Source organism: Corvus cornix, chromosome 18 (assembly GCF_000738735.6).
Source record: "Corvus cornix cornix isolate S_Up_H32 chromosome 18, ASM73873v5, whole genome shotgun sequence".
NCBI classification, from domain to species: domain Eukaryota; kingdom Metazoa; phylum Chordata; class Aves; order Passeriformes; family Corvidae; genus Corvus; species Corvus cornix.
This window is the reverse complement of record NC_046347.1, coordinates 4904254-4925595: the sequence shown is the minus strand read 5'-3', so window position 1 is coordinate 4925595 and position 21342 is coordinate 4904254. Positions and strand designations below refer to the sequence as shown.

General features: G+C 45.8%; 2 protein-coding genes across 10 annotated transcripts in view; one reads left to right on the top strand and one right to left on the bottom strand.

The window, feature by feature from the left end:
• The window catches only part of RECQL5 (RecQ like helicase 5), a 38552-nt gene extending 28949 nt beyond the window's left edge, over window positions 1-9603 (bottom strand). For 2 of the 8 annotated variants that reach the window (XR_005603296.1, XR_005603295.1), the window contains exons 1-8: window positions 9515-9601; window positions 8767-8898; window positions 7488-7609; window positions 5241-5759; window positions 4575-4680; window positions 3949-4060; window positions 1618-1780; window positions 1181-1263 (exon numbers count right to left, since the gene is read on the bottom strand). Coding sequence is in view for 5 of the 8 variants with exons in the window: in XM_039562074.1 (XP_039418008.1) it covers window positions 897-915; window positions 1181-1263; window positions 1618-1780; window positions 3949-4060; window positions 4575-4680; window positions 5241-5759; window positions 7488-7609; window positions 8767-8898; window positions 9515-9554 (1296 nt within the window). In the remaining 3 variants the exon portion in view is untranslated. Of the gene's footprint in view, window positions 1-159; window positions 916-1180; window positions 1264-1617; window positions 1781-3948; window positions 4061-4574; window positions 4681-5240; window positions 5760-5891; window positions 6140-7487; window positions 7610-8766; window positions 8899-9270; window positions 9362-9514 lie in introns of those variants that run through there. The other 6 variants (XM_039562074.1, XR_005603297.1, XM_039562071.1 and 3 more) reach the window with 6 other exon arrangements.
• Window positions 9543-21342, top strand: part of LOC104694381 (SAP30 binding protein) — a 29946-nt gene continuing 18146 nt past the window's right edge. The window contains exons 1-3 of one of the 2 annotated variants that reach the window (XM_039562076.1): window positions 9543-9730; window positions 9890-9999; window positions 12902-12949. In XM_039562076.1, coding sequence (XP_039418010.1) covers window positions 9553-9730; window positions 9890-9999; window positions 12902-12949 — 336 coding nt within the window. In that variant the 5' untranslated portion in view covers window positions 9543-9552. The remainder of the gene's footprint in view (window positions 9731-9889; window positions 10000-12901; window positions 12950-21342) is intronic. The other variant, XM_039562077.1, reaches the window with a different exon arrangement.

Sequence of the window (21342 nt, the reverse complement as noted above, 5' to 3'; positions counted from 1 at the left end):
TAGTCCCTTACTCAGATTATTACTTTGAGGGTGGTGAGATACTGGCACAGGTTGCCCAGAGAAGTTATGGATGTCCTATCCTTGGAAGGCCAGGTTGGATGGGGCTTGGAGCAATCTGGCCTGGGGGAAAGTGTCCCTGTCCATGGCAGGGGGTTGAACTAGGTTGTCTTTAAGGTCCCTTCCAACCCAAACCATTCTATGATTGTACAAACCCCAGCCACAACAGCCATCTGTGAGCTGGGAACACACCCCAGAAAGAGCAGAGCTGCTTAGACAAGTGGATCAAATTCTTAGAGCAAGAAGCCTCCCAGCAGCTACTTCACAGCATCACCTTGACTTTGGGTAAAGAAGTGCCCCTTCAAGTGCCCCAGGGCTCAGTGTTGTGCCACAGTTCAGTACTAGCAAGACTACCCCATAAACCCAGGATCTGTTTGCCAAACGTGCCATCGAGGAGAGAACACGCTCACCACGGCACCAGAAAAGCAGCACGTGGTACATTCAGGCTGAAAAAGCTGTCCTAGAGCCACGTGTGAAAAATGAAACAAAATGAAGAACTTGTAAGCAAGCCAAACAAAGACCATTTTCAGTTAGTGAACACACACTTCTCTCTTCCTGGCAAAATCATAGCTTTGATGTCTTATCCAGCATAGAACAGCAATTAGTACAATTACAGTGTACAGGGCATGAACTAAACCTGAACAAGGCATGTTGTGGTTGCTAGTCTGCATTTAGATTGGGCACATCCATAATTTGAGCCTGCTTCTGAAACATTCTAAACACCATCAGGTCCTTCTAAGGTCAATGAGAATCACAGACGCTTTGTAGAGCGGAGACACTGAGATTTAATGTTTCTGTAAATCTAAATCCTTCCATCCCATGGCTTTCTGTTTGTCCCCTTAAGAGAAGGGTGATGTACTGAAGGAGAGAGTCAAAACAAAAGCAAATGCAACTAAGTCAGCCCATCATCAAAGACAGAATATTGTAAAATACATCACCAGAGAAGTTAAACATCCCCCTGACTTGGTCAGACTCCAAGACCAACATCTCAGTTAACTCAGAGGTGGGAGTCATGAGAGATTTCTCAGGGACACATGCAGGATCCCAGCCATAACAGTTTCTTGGAAGAACAGGGCATGTTTTCCCCAACATTAACAGCAGTGTTTGAAAGAAGTGCACTCACCCCAGCTCCTCACAGAAGTTCACAATGGCATCAAAAGCTGTCATCATAGCTTTGTCAGACTCTTTTAAGGTGCCTTTTTTTTCCTGAAAGTAGATGAGACAAGGAACTATAGTCTTCAATTTAAATATACACAGATAGAGTAACTCTAGCAATGACCAAATCCAACCCCTCTGAGCAATATGGCAAACAGGTACAGACACCTCCCTGTCTCTGCTCCAACTTCTGCTCACCCATTCCTCTCTAATAGAGCTGGCTCTGGCAGCCTTTTCCTTCCTTGCTTCCCTTCCTTCTGCTATCCCTTGCAACCGGGCTCCAGACAGCTCTAGACTCAAGAGAATTTCATTTCATCTTTTCATATTCAGAGGTTACTGCAGGCAAATCAGACCAGAGCCAAGGCAGTGTAACCAGGCAGGTGGGCAGTGTTCTGCAGCTCTCACCTGGATGTTAGAGAGCTCCTTCTTGATCAGGAAGCTGACTTGATCCCGGTCATTCCTTGAGTAATAGAGGCGGCAGCAGGATGGTTTTCCATCTCTCCCAGCTCTGCCAGACTCCTGGTAATATCCAGCCATTGACTTGGCAATATTCCAGTGAGCAACAAATCTGCATGTGGTAAACCAGGGAACATGAGGCTGCAGGTTTCTCAGAGCACTGCACACACCCATGTGGTGTCTGTGGGCATCAACAACAGCAAAAAACACGGCAGCAAAACATAAAAGAGGATGGAGCACAGCAAGAGATTTTGCACACTGAAGTCCTCTTAACACACAAGACATGGAAAGCAACAGAGCTGTAAGAAAACAAATGCACCTGGACAGCACATGAGCAGGAATGTCACTACAACTGGATGGAAAGGAATGAGCACATGAATATCCCAAACATGCATAAAACTGTGCAGCTCTGAAGACTGAGAGTAAGGACACTAAATGAAGGAGTTTGGGAGATTTTACCATAAAACACAGCATTAATAAAAAATTTGTATTTATTTTGTCGGACACAACTGCACCGTTATAAAATACATTTTTAGATACATGATTTTAAAAAGACACTTAGCCAAAATCTCCATGGGAAACTCCACCTCACTGTGCTTCTCAGATGAAGGCAACCTTTCTAAACAGCAAATACGACTACAGAATCATTACTAAATTTTATGTAATCTCTGCAGGAAGGTTTTCAACACAGCACTGCAAGACTACTTTAAACCTGCTTGTACCTGACTATTCAGCAATTTCAGCTTATACCTGTTTTGAGAGGATTTGACAGCACAGTAATGTTGCCAATGTTTTCAAGCCTGCCTCAAACCCAGCATGACCCAAGGGCACGTATGATGCATATGGGTGTAGCTAAAGATTAAATGACAAAAGCAAGCAGACGTGTTTCTTCTAACACAAACAGCCCAGGAACAGGCCAAGCAGGAAGCATCAGAGCCCTACACATTTAAACACCATCAGGAAGTTTGCTGAAGAAATTGATAAATAATTTTAAGCAGAACTGAATTTACAGTGAAGAGAAAGGAGCAGATTCCATCAGGAAAAAAAAGAGACACCACCTCTGTTTTCGCTTTTGTCCAGAAGAGTCACCTCTAGAAGTTGTCAGACCTGATCTTATGTGATAACATGCATGAATACTCAGAAATCTGCCAACACAGAGCAAAGGCTAAGCAGCAGTGCCTTGTTAACTAGGCTTGGGTATAATGTCCTTTAAGTTATTTTTTAAAAACCCTGTAAAGAATAATTTTAACTCCATTCCTTGTAAACTAACCAGGTTACAAGCGTGTATCAGCTATATTTCACTTTCAGTCAGCCCTATGCATTTCAGTTACTCTTTGACTTTTTTAATGACCACTGGACAGGGCAGAGTGGCTTCAGCAGGTCATTAATTTGTGTCCTAGGAGACTCCTCATGTCTCTCTTTGGAAAGATGCATCAAGGAGTAAAATTGTCACTGTTATGGGGTCCTGTTTCCTGGCAGCACAGTGACACAGGCAGAGGGATGGCCCAGTTGTGAACTGATGGGATTGGCTCAGTGATATCCTGCCCTTCTCTCACAGTGTTCAGAGCAACTTCTGCATGTGGATTTTAGAGATCAGGTCTGTTGTGGGTGTTGTCGGAGCTGCACCTGAATTATCCCTCTAGTAAGTGATTACAATAATAACTCAGCACAGCTGTAGTGCAGGGCAGGAATTCTAACACAGAGCCCTTATGGGGACAGCAATCTCAGAGGAACAGCAGTGGAAACCATGTGCAAAGTTTCTGTCCTTGGACTGGAACTGTATTTTTATATGGCTACTGCCATTTGTGAAGGGCTATTTTTTCCCCATAGCATTGCAAGAGATCTCCAAAAAAAGCTGGCTCTGACTATTTTAGTAGAGGGTGGATGAATTATTTTAGGTGCAGATTTTCTTTCCACTGCTTTTTAACAGCAGCTATTGCACTAAGAGAAGTGAAAGAGACAGCTGTGACTGCACTGAGATGGCTCTTTCTGAAACCCTGGAGGGTGTGGCAGAAAAGCATTCCTCCAATTTTCTTGATTTTGAGGATGACTGGCAAAGAGAAGCTCTGCTGCCTTGTGTTTAATATTTTTACAAAGCCCTCACAGGTTTGGTTTTGTTACTCCTAAGATAAGAAACTTCCAGCAATGGTTTTGTTGGTTTAAGCAAGTGTTCATCAGGCAGTTGAGTCAGATATATTAGGTAACAGAGAGACCGAGACTTTTCCTTCCCCCTGCTCAGGTTTCAGTCTCTGATGGTGCACAACACTCAGCCTCACACACCTGACATTTGCTTTGTCTACTCCCATTCCAAAGCTGATGGTTGCAACAATGACAGGGATCTTCTCCTCCATCCATTCATTCTGGACTGAAGTCCTGTCAGCTGCCTTGAGTCCTGGGAAGGAAAAGAGAAGAAAGTAAACACCACCACAAAAAAAAAATAAAACAGAAACAACCAACCTCCCCCCTCCCCCAAAAATCCCACAAACAAAACAAAACCAAAAAAAAAGCAAGGAAAGAAACGAGGATTTTCTTTCTCCTCCATTCCCCCACTTCAGGCCAACTCCCTCACTAAACTGACTGATGTACACACTCCTCTCAGTGTTTAAACTGGCCTGGGATGAAGCAGAAGTCAGCAGCAGCTGTTTTTATTCGAAAGACAAAAATCTAGCTCCCCACCCAGGATAAAAGCAGTTGTTATATTCAGGCCATGCAAGATCCAACAAAACCAACAGTTCTGGAGACAAGGGAATGTCATTGTGGTGAAGGCCCTGCACTTACCTCACAGACCTGATGTGTGAGCTTCACACAGAGTGCAGAGCATGCCTAGAAAGCTCTTTTCTATGTAGCCCCAACCCAGGTGGCACAGTTCAGTTCTCCCAGCTAGTGAGAGATGCAGACTCCAGTACCTGCATGGTAGGCCTTGGCTTTCAGCCCTCGGTAGCTCAGCTCAATGGCCAGCTGGTCACACACATCCCTCATCCTGCAGTACACGATGCCACAGCCGGAGTACACCTGGGAGCCAGGAGACAAAGGCCAGGACACTGCCTGAAGTCAAACAACAAAGCTGCAAATACAGCCCCCTCATCCTCTCCCAGCACACACAAGGCAAGAAGCATCTCAGAAACACTCAGGTGCAGAGGTTATAGCTGAGCTGCTGAGAGCTGTTTTGGGAATTGGTGTTAGAGCAGGAAATTCAACCCTTCAAATGCTTCTGCTCACCCTCGCCACACTATGAGAGCAGAAGACAAACACACAATGATCACCCAGGATGTGACAAACCAAGGTGGAAATGCTTGTCCCGTATTCCTAATCAATTCTCTTTTAGACTAACCCCCTTCTGAGGACACCTCTGAAAGGAACCCAGCCTTCACATTCTATCTGTTTTAGAGGAACTGAAAAACATACATGTGCACTTTTAGAGGATTTAGAAAACACACATGAGCACTTTCCTTGCTGGGACCTCCTCCCTTCCTGTCACAGATCTGGCAGGGCCCCACCAACCCCTAGAAGGTCAAGGACCATTAAGGTAGATTTTGTCCAGTTTAGTTTTCTTCCCTAAAGGTAAAACGTACCCCGGTGGTGCCCTTCACTTCAAGCGCCTTCAGACAGAAATCCTTCAAGTTGGCGTACGGATCAGTCAGGAGCTCTTTGAACTGCACATCATAGAACAAGTTAGATCTGAAACAAGGAGTCTTAAAGGTGGAAAGCGGCTGCTTGAGCTTGAGTGCTGCCACCACGTCCTCCTGGACCTCCCTGGTGGCAGTGGCAGTCAGGGCAACGCAGGGGGTGTGGGGGATGCGGGCGCGCAGAGCGCCCAGGCGCAAGTAGTCGGGGCGGAAGTCGTGTCCCCACTGGGACACACAGTGAGCTTCATCAATGACCAGGTAGGACAGGAGGTTCCTGGACACCAGGGAGGTCAGTGTTGGCTGGAAGGAAGAGGCAGCTGCCATCTCTGGGGTGAGGTACAGGAGCTTCACTTGGGGCTTCTCACTTGCCAAGTCAGCCAGGATGGTTTTCTTCTCCTGGGCAGACAGCTTGGAGTTCAGAGAGCAGGCTTTGATCTTCAGAGCCAGCAGGTGATCTACTTGATCCTAGAGCGAATACAAAATTGAAATGAAAATCAAATGGGAATAAAGAAAGTCACCAGCACCAAGAGATTAGTAGGGAGAGCTAGGTGAGGCCCCAGTTCCACCTCCAGGATCAAATCCCGGGACAACACACACCTACAGTCCTGTTATTTACATCAATTCCAGATGCCTTTTTCTTCACCTGTGAGTTCCATCCAGCTCTTACATTCAACTGCATTTTTGTGCATCCATTCACTTTAAGACAGTCTTTTTGCTGCTAGGGAACATCAGCAGGGATCTGTGCAAAACAACTCATCACAGGCACCGTGAGCTGAACAAGCCACCAACACGTCTCAGTATTTACACCACGGAGTTGTCACAGATGGAAAATGAACACTCCCACCCTGCAAGAACAGGGAGCATTTCACTCCAAAATAACTGAAGGATGTTCTAACACAATTGAGACAGGATAAAGTATAAGGATCACGCAAATCACCACTGCAGCAGAACCAGAAGCATGGATGAGAATCATGTCATGAAAACCAAGAAGAAAGCGCGGCATCGCGTCCAGATGAACACTGAGCAAACAAATTCACTTCCCTGTCCCCTGCTCACTTGCACTTGACTAGCACCCAACATTTCAGGATATGAATAGTCCTGAAAAACAGGTATCTCATTATTTTACTCAATATCTGGTTTCAGTCATTGATTTAATATCTGCTTCTGTTTTCTGTTCACACAGTCACCCCCCAGCCTTCCCTGTAACGAACTGCACAGGCTGAACTCCTGAAGTTTGGCTACACTGAAATACATCATGATCACTTCAGGCACAGCCACCCCTTCTCAGGGCTTGATGAGAAGACCCTGGAGGTTCACTCCAGCTCTTTTCCCTAAGACTCATCGAGCCCATCTTAACCTGTTCTTATCAATGGTATATCTTAACTTCCACTTGTAATATTGGCCATGCTGGAGTTTAATCAGTAATCCTCACACTTGGAAAAAATTCACTCTTTATAGTATCTTTCTGAGAAGTATCACCAAGCCTGCTATAATTCTTAATGTGTATTACAGTGAGACTGTGAAGGAGTTAAAATCATTCCACAAACAACAAACCCTAAACCAGCAGCCTGCAGCACCAGATGTCAAGCAGTGCTAATGGTCTACACAAGTCTAAGCAATGCTACAGCTGCTCTTACAGGGAACTGTTTCTCCCAACAGGTGATGAAACAGTAGAAAAGGCAAAATAGAGGAAAAAAAGTCTCACAGATGAAAGTGCTCATGGAGCAGCTCTGCCAAACCACCTTCTTCCCATCACAGACTGACTGCAACGAAAAGACATTTTGATGCAGAATGAATTGTGCCTTCAAAGGCAACTTCATCACTCCTGGAGTTATTACTTTATAGGTAAAAGGGCAGGTTTTTTTCTGGGGAAAGAGCCATCTTTTGGTGCGTTTGAGTTAACTCTGCTTTGCTGCTTATGTCTGGAGAAAATGGAGGAAGGCCCAGTTATAAAAACCACCGGGTTATTATTGAAGGAAAAAACATCCTTCTAGAGAAATGCAAAGTACCATACAAGAGATACTCTGCTGTCCTCGCCCATCCCAGGGTAAGAAAAGTACATTGAGGTATCAGGAGAATCCAGAGACATCAGCAGCAGAGACTTGTGGGCAGAAAGGCAAGAGGCAGCTGTGCCTCCAGAGTCTCCCAACCCCTTCCCTGACTGCTGTTCCCCAGCTAACAGGAGACAGTTACCTGAATCAGTGCAATCAGAGGTGAAATGACAATGGTGATGCCCACTGCCAGAACTGCAGGAAGCTGGTAGCACAAGGATTTCCCTGCCCCTGTGGGCATGCACACAAAGACATCCTTCTCTCCTGCAAAAACAACAGAAGAAAGCTCAAGGCTTCTGAGTGGTGGTGAGTTCCTGGGGCTCAGGCTGGAGGGGTGGGCAGAAACAGCACATGTGTGCATGTACCAGGTGGTATAGCAACAAAACAACTTCATTTTAGGTTCGAAAAGCACAGCAATACTTTGCATGCCAGCAGTGGTTTCCTTCAAAGAACCTCAGATTGCTTTGTAAACATTTAGAGGCAGCAGTACAAAAGTACCAGAAAATACACAGAAACCAAGATGAAGTGAAGGTATTCATGCTAAATCTCCTCCAGAAAAGCTGCTCTCCCTCATTTTACAGACCTCCACTTACCACATTACCAGCCCCATGACAGAACTTCACCACGTCCTCTCAAAGCTTATCCCAGAAAGGTCCCTCATAGGAAACAGGAGGTGGAAATCTCAACCCCATGGGTAATATCCTGCAGGGAGTGACTGTTCCCACACTAACCAGGATCCAATTCAAGCCAGGAAGGTGCCAATGACACCAGGTTAATAGGCAGAGACACCTTGCACATAGAACCCCACTTCTGGCAGGTCTGTTGAGTGGTGATAGATGGAAACTGAACTGGGCACTGTTCTGATTCACACTGAGAGAGCTGCTGAGGGAGCTGGCAGCTTGTTTGTGTGAGCTGCCTGTCCACCCCCAGCTGGGTGTTGGGGTGTGTGTCAACACCAGGACAAAAATGTTTCTGATAATGGCCCCATGATTCTGAGGATCTCAGCTATGCCAAGAAATCAAGTCCTCCACTGGTACTGTCTCTAATACAAGGACAGTTTTACTCTGAAAATGTCTGAATGTTAACAGGTTTGAGGCCATCTGATCACAAACACACTGGGCAGGTGTGAAGAGACAACCAGAGAAGACACCAACAATGCTGCACTTCACCATTTCCCATTTCCATGGCTGATGCAACCATGGTGTTACAAAACAAATGAAAGAAGATGCAGAGCTCGTGTGCAGCACGTGCTCCTGGGCCACCAAAACCATCTCAGAGCAGAGGAGGGCCGGGTGATCCTGCTTAGTCCAGGTGACGTGTGCTCACAGCAGGCTCGATACCAACTCCTGCAGTGTCATCCCCACACGGAGAGATGGACACCCGGCCGTGCTCCTCCACACGTCTCCCATGCCGAGCCTCACCTCTCGCCACAGCCATGGTCGCACTTTCCTGCAGGGAAGTCTTGAAAGACTCGAACCCGAAGACTTTCTGCAGCGTTTTCCGGACCCTGCCCTCCAGGCCCGGGGGAGCCTTCCCGCTCATCCTTAAGGATGCTGCGAACGGTGACAGGAACCTGAGCTGGACCCGGGCGCTGCCAGCCTCCTCTGCCCGAGGCCTGCCCCGACCCACCGCCACCTGCACGAGCTCCCCCACAACTGCCCTGCCACCCTCCCCCTTTTGCCGTGTCTCTCAGGGATGCTTATCCAGGCCCCCTCACTGCAGAGGGCCACAGGATGTTTACTCTGGGTCAGCCCCCTCTCCATGGGGGCTCATAGCGGGGGGGGGGCTCGCTGCCCACCAGACCCTCTCGCACCCGACATGGAGGGGGGAGGGGGATGGGGGCAGGCGGCTCCTTCTCACCCACCGCCCATTCCTTCCCAGGGGGCCTGTGTCCTCCCCACCCCCCATCACATCCCCCGTCCCACCTCCGCCCCGTCCCGGCCCCCACCCTCCACACTCGCTCCACACCCGGCAGGTGCTGTCGTGGCGCCACAAAGTGACGTCACCAGCTTCAATTAAAGGGCCAGCCTGCTCCTTTTTATCCCCTCTCCCCTTCACCCCTCCATCCCCAGACGCTCTGCTCCGCCTCGCTGGGGGTTTTCTCCTCCGGCCGTAAGCCCCCTGAGGGGTTTCTCCTCTAGCTGTGAGGGCGGGATTCCACCAATGTACCGTGGGCCCCCTGAGGGCGGAAGAAGGGCAGCGTTGCCATGGTGACCGCGCCGGCAGCGTCATCCACGCGCGCCGGAAGTGCGCCACGGCTGAGGCGGAAGATGGCGGCGGCGAAGCGCAGCGTTCTCTCCTCGCTGGCGGTTTACGCCGAGGACTCGGACCCGGAGTCGGACAGCGAGGCCGGCACAGCGGGGAGCGATGGGGGAGCGCCCACGGGTGAGGGCGGGCAGGGGGCCGGGGCAGGTGGTGGGTGGGGAGCCAGGGTTCCCCCCGCGCGGCCCGCGCCGGCCTGGCGCTTTCCCGTCTGTGAGGGGAAGGCCCCGCACGCTGCCACCTTCCCTTTCCTCACCGTTTTCCTTTTCTCTTCCTCCTCAGGAGAGAAAGGAGGCCTGGTGTCAGTTGGGTACGGAGAAGACGACTTTACCCGCCTGGATGGGGAGGAGGAAGGGTACGAAGAGGAGGATGATGAGAACAGCAGGCAGTCAGTAAGTACCTCTCTGCTCCGGGAGCTTGTCTTGACCCCTTACACGGGTTGTAGAGGCTTTTCTCTTTCAAAAAAGAAACCCGAATAGCGACCCGTGATGGAACCCAGAATATCTGACTCCTGGTGTGGGTTTCAGCACTTCCCAACTATTCATTTTCACTTTGTTTTCACATAGAAAGCATTTGCCTTGAAGCCCATCAGCAGCTTGGCACAGCTCGTGTTGCTCGTTATTGTGTTGGTGTCGTTGGACTCTTTTAGGGGAAAAAGGCTGTTACAGCCACTCTAAATGAAAGCTTTTCTTTAAATGTAGTTGATATACAAGAACCTTGTAAGAGGACCACACTGTCAGCTGGTGGATTAAAAAGAATAAACTTCTGTGCTGTCTTAAATTATTCTTTTGTGTGCAGCTCAATCCACTCCCTACACCAGGTCACCTTGATGTAACAGTGTCCTGTCTACATGTGGGTGGCTTTTGTCTGTCACAGGTGCATGGCAAGTGTCTGATGTCACCTGAGGACTGAGGTGACCACAGTGTGATGGGACAGGGCACGGAGCTCACAGTCTGTGGATGCAGCTGCATCAAACATGAGGATGTGTAGTTCTGCCCTGGGTCTGGGAGAGTGAAACAAAAAGTTTGGAGGGGGAAAAGGGAAGTTCTCATCCGCTTTCTTTATCGTCAGCCTTTTGCTACCACTGTGTTATTTTCTCTCTATTCTAGTTCTTTCCTCTACCACATGGCCAAAAACCCAGGGCTACTCCTGTAGCTTTTCCTCACTGAAATCTACTGTGTGTGTGTTAGATCAGTCTCTTAGGAGACACTCTTTTCTGCCATCTGTCTGCCCAAGTAGCAGCCCAGAAATTTCAGTCTCTTCTTCTTGCTTTAAGTTCTGTTCTGTTGCCCCTGTGTCTCCCTTAGCAAAGCAGTGAAGCTTCTTTACTGCTTCAGTGACTCTTCTTTTTATATCCAGCACTTCTGGACTCTGTTTCAGTGAGGTCTCTTTAGTTCAGAGAAAGCCCTGTGTGTGATCCAGGTGCTTGCCAAGCTCAGCTGTGTTCAGTTAGCACTGTGAAGGGGTTGTAAATGGAGTGGCTTTATTGCATACACAGTTTTGGTGCAGGTTGCAGCTGTCTGTCATCAGCTGCTGTTCAGATAAAGGCAATCAATCAGTCAAGTACTCTGGTGGACCTTGCATAGGTGTGTGGTTACAGTACAGGTTGCACAAGATGCTTTCCTTTTTTTTTTCCATTAAATATTCTCTGAGCAGACTTGAAAACTTCCTTGGCATTGCTTGTGCTAGTAGCTCATGTTGGTTATGAGTTGTTTTTAGAAAACAGGACGAGGTGGATTCAGGCTGTCCTGGGCTTTGCTCTGTACAACTCAGTGGGTCTTTTAACTACTTTAACAGTGACTGAAAAGCCTCTGTTTATTTTCAAAGGCAGCTCTCAGTAATGCTGCTTTGTTAATGTTGATATTCCCTGCTAGGTTAGGAGTTTTTGAGAGCTTTTTCAGCTACTGTCTGCAGCATGGATAATTCAACCCTGCTTTGATGAAAATCACTTTTATCTGTATAATAGAGACTGTAGAGGGGAGAGCAATCTCGTTTGTGATAAACCCCAAGCTACTTGGTTCTTTTCTAGTTACAAACTCACTGTAATTAACCCTTGACAGTCAGGGCTGAATTACTGTCATATGTGCATCTTTCAGAAAGGGAAGCTGGAGAGTAGCCAAAGTGAAGGAGTTTGATGTCTCACATCTGTGGGAGAGGCATCTTAATTCAGTCAATTAAAACTTACTGACATTATTGTGTGGTCAGTCTCTAGCTTGTCCTGTCAGAACTGGCTCATGTGCCAATACTCTGAGGTGGGCAGTTCCTTGTAAACTCTTCCTTTCAGTTGCACCTATCATTTCACTTTTTCTTTTGTTTCCCTTTTTGAAGCTGAAACACCACGTTCTTGTTTTGGGGCCAACATTGAAGTTTGTGGGAAAGTTTGGAAGAAAAACCATTTTGCTGAGTTGTGTGAGCATGAAAAACACTTTCTGCTCCTCAAACTTGTTTTGAACCCAGAGTATGTGTTAGGTCTAGAAACAGGGGTACCTGGGGGGTGCCCAGTGAGGGGACAGCAGCTTTACTGCCAGTGGGGACCAAACTGGAGCTTCCTGCTCACATGGTGTGGGTTTTCACACAATACTGTGTTCAGTATTTTAAGCTCTCACAGGGCAGAAGTTCCCCCAGTTCTTTGGTTTATTTCTGGTTCATAAAAGAAATTTTTAAAAATGGAGACTGTTACCTGGCATTTGTCAGTGTTCCCTTTCTGTGGAGGTTCACAGCATCTGCAAGCAAGGCACGAGAGCTCTGCATCAGCAAGAAAGTTGTGTCTGCTGGATCACTGGATCCCTGGAACTTGGTGCTAGGCCAGACCCTCTCCAAGCCTGCATGTTTGGTTTGGTGGCAGGCCAGCTGTGTGTCCTGTGTGTGTTGCTCATGCTTGGGACTATCACAGGTCTTGCAAATGCTGCTTTTTTCTGTGGGTACTGCTGAACAGAGGCTCTTCAGTCACCACCTGCCAGCTGGAGGGGACCAGAATTATCAAAGGACAAATGCTTTTTTCCCCAGCTCTGCTGCTTTTTGTTGTTTAGTTCCAAGCATTCCAGAGCTGCATGAGTTTTGCAGGGACAGCTGCTACTGAGTGATGCTTTTGCCTACAAAAACCCCCAAAACCAAGCAAACACTTCTTCCCCTGACTGTAGGACTTGTTTTCTGGTTATGAGTGGGTGGGGCAGAACTACCCTCCGTGGAAAGGGTCTTGGACTGCTGCTGGGCTGCTGAATGCCCTTTGCTGTAAGTGCAGTTACTTGCCAGGCCTGCTCTTTAAGCTTAATCCTGTAAATTCTTGTCTTGTAGGAAGATGACGATTCAGAGACTGAAAAACCTGAGGCTGGTGATCTAAAGGTATTTGAAAGTGTGGTCTGGTGGTGGGGGGGAAGCTCAGTACAAGAGGAATAAGTCTTAACAGCATGGCTTGGTGTTCATTTGTGATCTCTAGTTAGTTCCACCCCTTTTGTAGCTTTAACCTGTGCTTTTGACTTTAGTTCTGGCTTCTGCCAAAGGCAGTTAAGAGATCACAGGCTGAATCACAAGGAAGGTGAATTTAGTCATGAATTCAGTCATGTTGTGTATTAGATCTGAAGTTTCCTGACAGCATCTCACCTATTTTGCAGTGATGTGGGAGGTGCAGCATCCAGTACAGAATTCTGTATGACCAGCGTTAGTTGGAGTAATTTCTTCATTTAGAACAACTTAATGAATAAATGATCCTGTGCTCTTAGAGGCCATGGAAGGTGTCAAAATCAATTCAGTTGTCTCCAGCTCTCTCCTTCTGAAGGAAGCAGTTTTTTAAAGGTCACAGAATAAATTTAAAAAGTGAATTAAGATCCCCACATAATAGCTATTATCATAAAGAGTTGAAATCATCTTTATCTTGGGATTACACCTTGTTTCTGCTGAACAGCAGGCGTTTAACAGCACACGGGAACATGGATCAGGGTAAAAGCTGGAGCACAAAAGACCAAATCCATTTGAAACTAAAGACAGCTGTGTTTAAATTTCTTATGTTAGTTCTGTACAAGCAGTCCTGTTCATCAGGGATGCTGAGTGATGAACAAGTGCAAGGGCATTTATTTTATCCAGCAGCTTCTTCAAGGATCCAGACAGTCCCTAAACTCTGCTACAAAAGCCAGAGGACTGTGCTGCAAAGCGAAATTCTGTAGAGAATTTGATTTACCACAGGGCTTTGATAGGCTAAGGTGAAGGCAAATGGATGTGTTTAGCTATTCTATTTGAATTAGTTTTATAGCAGCACCTTCTTCCAGGTCCCACAATGTTCTTATGGATTTACAGTGATGCACAGCTGAAAATCTTGGCAGCTGCACTGCAGCTGGTAAAGTCTCAGTGTGTGAAATGGCTCCCAGGCACTTGGAAATGGAATGTATTGTCTCCTTTCCTTGTTGTAATAAATAATATTTTTTTTTGAAACAGAGGGAAAGGGAATCTCTCACTTTTATCCTTTTTCTACTTCTGTATTTTTGCCCTGGTAAACGTGCTAGCAAGATGTTTCTATAAAAACTGCTGGATTCAAATGTGTACTGTGAAACAAAAATATGGGTTTTCCTTAAAAGATAAATTTGGTGTGAATCAAGTTTTTGAAGTTGTGCAGTAGGGCCTTGTTGCAAGTGAGTGCATTTCTGTCTTCTCTAAAAGAGCTGTAGGACTTCAGGGCAGTGGAGAATAGGTCTGGCAGAGAGAAAGAACAGAATTAGAGTGTAGTTGCTCTTGTCTGAGTAATGATATACGACAGAAATTGTACCACTGAGTTGTGTGGCTGCTGCTTTAATATGTCACTGACATTTCTTGTTGGCTTATTTAGAAAGCCTCGTGCTTTCAGTGGCTTTCATGTGCTGCTGTCCAGGTGCATTTTGTGCTTCTGGAGAAGAGCCACACATGGCCACAGAGCAGCATTTCAGCTTCAGTGAGGAAGCAAAGAAACAATGAATGGATTAAAAATAAAAAGCTTTTGGTATCTTGGTAGACTGTGCACTAGTAGCTCTGCAAGAACTGAAAATGTAAATTAAAGGAAATAAATAAAGGTAAAATGTAATTCCTGCTATCCCAGTGTAGCATGAAAGGTAAGGATTTGAGAAGAGTAGCAGGGAGGCAAAGCTGAACTTAGTCTGAAACTGCTGGTTTCAGACTTCCATGTCATCTTTAATAGATGCCTTTAAACACAGGTGAAAAGGGAAATTGTCTCCTTTGGCCTTTTGGGCTTTTTTGAATGCTAAATTGTAGCTGTAGAGCCAGCTGGCACTGGGAAAGGTGGGGCTGTGGAGGCAGCCCAGTGCCGTGCTGGGGTGTGGCTGTGGGGGCACTGGTGGAGCTGCACCAGCCATGCTGTTAAGAAATTCACTTGGGATGGGGGGAGATGGAACATCCCTGTGGAAGTATTTGTAATTGGAGCAGTTGCAAATGTTTTCTATCCCCTTTTTCCACCAAGTGGCAGTGTTCTCCTCCATCCTCCTCACTGCTTGGAGCTTGCAGTGTCTGTGACAGCTAACAAGTGTTGCAGTTACTGTAGATCCAAAGTGCAGCAAAAAGGCAGGCCCTTGATTATAACTTGCTAATGCTTCTGTGTACCTTAATTTTGTTTGGAACCTGCAGAGTGCTGTAGTTGTGTCTGCTCAGTTTCTTGGAGACATCAGAGACCTGGGAACGTGTTTAAATAGATACCCCATGCTCTTTATATATGGCTAGGGCTTTTCCAAGGTCTGAATCTGACCACAGGCAGAAAGCAAATCCTTTAAAATGCATGAATGAGAAAAAAACCCCCTGCAATTCATCAGTCAATTATATTCAAGCCCTGAAGACATATATTCTTTTTTTTATTTTTGCTGGTGTCTTTGTTCATATTATGAATGAACTGCCTGGAGTTTATACCTTGAATAATTGACCAGGCCCCTGGAGCCAGGTTGTGTGGAGCAGTTCCCTTGTTGCTGGTGCATCCTGTGATTTGGCCTTGTTGTGCACTTGGATGGTGCCAGCACAGTGATGCCTTTTCCTGGTCTTAAAATCAAGAATCAAACACGGTTAGAAGGGGAAAAGGGATTTTACCTTGGTATTTATTTTAAGGATCCTTAGGTGCACACGTCCAGGTCAAATGCACACCCCCAAAAGATCGGGTTTAACATTATTGGTGTTACTAATTAGCAGATCTGTCAAAAGTTCCCCAATGAGAGGCTCAAGTGAGCCCCCCTCCCCAAGGAGCCTTCCTCTGATGGTTCTATCTTAGTTTACAGAATGTGTTCTGGAGAGGACCTTGGGGTCTGGGGCACACTGATCCCTAACTACAAAGTTTCTAAAATGTTGAGTCTCTCAGCTTGACAAGTCCAAGAATGGAGGCAAAAAGCACCAGGAATACAGAAGTTGTAAAAAGGTATAACGGGTATAAAAGAAAAGGGAAAAATCTTCATGGCACCAACAGAACCTCCAGAAGGGTCAGCTGTGGGTATAAACAGAGGAAGTAGAAAGTGGGGAATGATGTAAAAACTCTTTGGTAAAGTGATGATGGGGAGAGTGGAATTTGGAGCCTGCCTCAAATAGCCCCACTGGGAAGATATTTATTTTATATTTGTCTCAGGTTTTTCTCTTGATTCCAGGGAATCTGCCCTTGTTGGTTTTGATGAAGGTGCACCTGTCTGGCTGTTCAGCCCTAGTTCTTCACTGGAGGGGAAGCCAATACAAAGTGCTGGTTGGGACTGCAGCTCTCCTGTGGGTTATTTTTTTGCCAAGGTCTAAGTCACAATAAGCTTTCCAAGTTCTAACACTGTGATGTCAAACTGCTGTTTTCTCTCTACTCTTGGTGAGATAGAGAAGTTTTTATACACCTGTTTGGAGGAGGAGGTGTGCCAGGAGGAGGAAAATACTTAAGCCTCATCAGTCACCTGGAAGCATTCTTTCAGAGCAGACTTCTGGCCTATGGAATTCATGTTCCTGAGCATCTGTGAGTTATTCCCAAACACACTGTGCTTGCAGCAAAAAGCAGAGTCCTTCTCTTTAAGCAGCAGATTCAGAGATACTCAGATATATTCAGTTGCATCCTGTAACTGCATTTTGAAGTGCTTCAGGCACTCATGGGAAACTGGAGATTCAAATCTGGGTAGAACTAATTGCATTTCCAAAAATCAAATCTGGAGGGATGTGCTCAGGCTCTGGAACAGGACAGATTTGTGAATGGCCAAGATCCGTTTTACCTGAGCAGTCACCAACTGTAAACAAGCATCTGCCTTGAAAGCACTTTAGAAACAAAACCTTCTGCTTTGAAGTGAAAGGAAATAGGCAACAAAACCTGGTGTTTAACAGTGATGTTAAAACAGTGAAATCCACAGCCTGGTTGAGTTCTTTCTTCACTTGATGGAGCCGTGGGTACAAACTGAAGGAGGTTTGGGATTGGGTGTGATCTGTGGCAGGACAGGGTTAACGGCTGCAGGGTGCTGGGGCTCTGGCCAGCGGCTGGCTCTGGTTACAGCCTTGATGCAGTAACAAGATACAAGCTTTCAGAGCTCACTAAATGGACCAGCCCTGCAGGAAAATGAAAAATGAACCTTAAAATACTGACCTTGTGCTCCAACCCTCACCTGAGGAGTTCTGTGCTTCGTATTGGAGGGCTGGATGAATAACAGGTTGCAAGTGTTGTTCAGGGATAAAGCCCAGCCTTGCAGCTTGGCTCCTGGAGCTTTCCCAGAGGGAAATCATTAACTCTTGAGCCTTGATTGTTGTATCAGGACCAGCCAGTGCAGGAAAGCTAAGAAATTTGCCACTCCCTTGGCAGGTGAATGCCTGACAGATGGTAGCAGTTTTTCAGAGCAGGTGGCTACTTTGATGTTTTCCTTTCCTGGTTTTGTTTAAGGGTCCCTTCTGCATCCTTGAGGTGTTGTATGGAGAGGCAGCCAAACTGGGATCTAGGAGAAAGCTGTCAAATTTTCAGAGGAATACTGTGCTTCTAAGCATGTCTAAGTACCACCTCTTGATAATCGTCAGCTCTTTATTATGTTTAGCTTTTATTGATCCAGCATACTGTAAAGTAATTTTACTGTGTTATGATGTGTAGGTGTGTACTAATACTTAGAGGCTTTTGACTGCAGTGGTTTTATCTTGCCTGCCCATTAACCTGTTTGTTTAAATACCAAAATTATCTTGATTTAAAGTAAAAGTGGTAAGTGCTGAGATCCAGTAAATGGGTGTGTGCACAGTAACGTAACCCCTGAAATTAACTCTTGTTTTGATAAGGCATATTAATTTTTCTGAATTCAGCATACATTTCATCCAGCCAGGTTCTCAAAAAATGCTTGAACCTACTCATTAACTTTCATCTTAAGTATAATTATTTTGCTCCAAAGGAGGGGAAAAGTATGTTTGGGAAAAGTTTTATCCTTAATATGGCCTTGCATTATGCATGGCTGTGAGCATACCTCTGTAAACACTTTCAAAGCATGAACTGTGCAGTTCCCTGGGTCGGGGTCAAGGTTAGAACTCCAGTGGTTTGTTTCCTCACTCATTCCATTGCCTGGGAGCACAGCCTGAAGGTGCCAGTGATATGAAGGTGCCAGTGATAACCACTGCAGTCTCAGATTTGTCTTTTTCTGTCTTTTAACTTCCTTTTAATATAATTGTGTAGAATGCTGTCTGTGTTTCCAACTCTCTGTGGTTTTCCCTTGTTTTAGGTTTGACACACAGTTTTTCAGAGCTGTGTAGAGAGTACCAGAGAGTTTGGCAGAGAGTTTAGAGGGGAGCAGAGGTAACTCAGCTGCAAATGCTGTTCTCTGCACTGCTACAGTGAGTGCCCAGACATGAAACCAGCTGATACCTGGTTCCCATTTTATCTGGGTGAACTTTAGTTATTGCCAGAGAGTATCACAGGCAGTTAAAAGTTGTTCTGCGTGCAGGAAGCAAAACAACACTTGGCATCTGGGATTATTTTGCCCCTTGCCACACGTACTCCTGTCTCCAGCTCTGTCTGAGAGGGAGACAGATCACAGCCTTGTCGGGCTCTGAAGCTGGAATACCTCCTGGAGAGCTCCTGGCTTCCATCCAGCTCTGGAGCTGTTTGGAAGATGAGACATGTCCGTGGACATGCTTGTTCCTTCCTCCCCGCCGGGCATACATGTTGCAGCAGACTCTTCACTCCCTGCAGTATTAAATACCAGGGATTATTGACACAGGTGTGGCTTGCCTTCCTCCAAAGAAGAGCCAGGCTTGTTCTGTTTGTCTTTAAACTTGAAGAAAAGTCCTTTCTGGAGCTGCTTCCCCTTGCATATTTCACCTGATAAAGGTCTGAGTTCTTCAAGTCCAGCTCTGTAGCTGCAATTATTTCTGGCTGCTGTTCTCAAACAGGCTGTTCTGAGTGTGCAGGTCTGTTCATGTCAGAGTGAGAGGCTGAGCAGTCAGCACAGATGGAGCATTGCCTCAAATACCAGCAAATAGCTGAAAATAGCTCTTTCCAGCCACCCTGTTCTGGGTACAGAAGGAGCAAAATCTGTATAAACTCCGTGGGATCCATTCATGGAGGAGTGAATTTCTCACTGAGGATGCTTGCTCTTACGCCTTGCCTCTACTCCAAACCATGAAGAATTTTTAGTACTGTGTACTAGGGAAGAAAGCTTGTGCAAGAAGTTAATTTTGTCAGTTCTCCTGAGCCTTTCCTTTGCTGCTGTGAGGCTTCAGAACTTTCACAGCCCAGCTTCAGATTTTTCACAGCCCACCTTCACCTTCTTGATTCTGCACTGCAACAAGCTGTAAAAAATAAAATCATCAAAGTAGCTTGACACCTCCAGCCTTGTCATGTCTTGCTGGTACTTCACCAGTGAATTTCTCTTTCACTGTAGCAAGTAAAAGTGACTTGAAAGCAGAATTTTTGGGCTGTGCAGATCAGGGGCAGGCTGCTGGGAGCTGCTGTGCTCCTGGGGCTGTGAAGGGAAGCAGGTAGCTTTGGGATCAAGCTCCACTGGAAGGCAGGTGTTACTAACTGTACCTCCACATGGAAAGCAAAAGTTCTGGCACACAGTTCCTTGACTGGAAATTACTCCTAACAAATAATCTTTGTCAAATATTGAGATAGCATATGTCAGGTGAATGGAGTCAAGTTTCAAAGAAGCTATTTAAAGGTTTTATGCTATGAATGCTTCCTTTCTGAAGCACTTTCTCACTAAAATGTTTTGCCAGGTTTTGGTTGGGATTTTTTCAATGGTTTTTTTTTTTTTTCTTGTCATTAATGAATGTGGATTTTCAGATGTAATTTAGCTTGGAAAGTAAAAGGCAGTGTCAGCTAGACACATTCTTTGTTTTGATAGGGAATGTCTCAGGAGTTGACTCTGATTTGTTCTTCCTTCCCTTTTTGTCTGTGACTGTATCTCAAAACAGATAGCTTTGTAAAGCCTGTACATCAGTGTCACTGAAGGGTGGATGTATCAGGGTTTTTTCCTATAGTGGCTTATTTCTGAGCTGCTGCACTTCTCTTGGTATCTAGATCATGGTCCCTACAGGTTCTTCTTAGTTAAATTTCTTATGCTGTACTGGGCACTTTGCCTGGAGCTATGTATCAGAGCTGGCAAACAGGATATGGCTGTAGGAAATGTGCTTGTTTTAAGCTTTCTCTTGGGATTCTCCCCTCTCACAATACAAGAAAAAAAAGAAGGGGTGGGAGGGGAGGAGGAATAAAAGCATTGTACTCCTGTTCCCTGGCTTTCTCTTCCCCAGACTCTAAATGCACTTGACACGCACTCTGTTGGCTGCCTTCAGCCTGGGTGCACACCAACATCAGGCAAATCTGGGGAGCAAGAAATGAAATCATTGTTGTCATGCACTTTTAATATTAAATGAGATGTTTCTGGTGTTCTGTTCCCATGAGCACTTCTGATCTTTGTAGAGGAAAAGCAAAAACATAATTGCTACCATGTTCCTTTAAAAAAAGAAAAGAAAGGGGGGGGGAAAAAAGCATGATGCAGGGTTTGGAGTTGTCTTTCTCCTGCTGCCTGCATGATGTAGACATTTCACCTGCTTGCTCTGGCAAGGCCATCATCACTATTGGCTTAGACTTTCTGCTAAGTTATAGTTTCTTTCCATCATACCCAGCCAAGTGAGGCTGTTGATATGTTGGGACTACAGGAGATATTCTGAATTGTAGAGAGGAGGGAAAATTACAAAAACTTACTGCTGGCACTTGCTCAGATTGAAGAAATCCCTTGTAGCAGCTGTTGCAGTAGCAGATCTGCTGGCTACTGGTGGAAGAACTGTACTGAAAAATTCTATGCAATATCTTCAAACTAATACCCTGCTTGACAGTGATGTGACTGGTCTGTACATTTTGTGGCTGGCAGGTTAAATTGGCATTAAATTTACATGCAAACAATCAGGTGAAGTAGTTGGGAGAGAGAAGAAATTCTGCAACACAAGAGCATTCTCTGAAAAAAAATAAAGAATGTTGAGGGGGAGGTACTGTCTGAGCTAGTTGTTTTTAATATTACCTGGAAGTCAGTGAAAAAATGAAGCTGCAGGATTCAGCTGGCTGCAAGTCTGGGAATGCAACTGAGCACTGGCAAATCTGGCATGAACTTCACCACTTTTTAAAATTTGCATCTTAGTTAAAGCAATCAGGGTCTGGTTTTGTATCTTTTCTGCCTCTCTCTTGAACCATTTCTCCTGGTAGTTTGAAGTGCACCTGCACTGACATGTGCACCTGCTTCTGCAAGAATTGCTTGAATTTGTACCTTGTGGTGACAGTTAATGCCAGCAGTTAT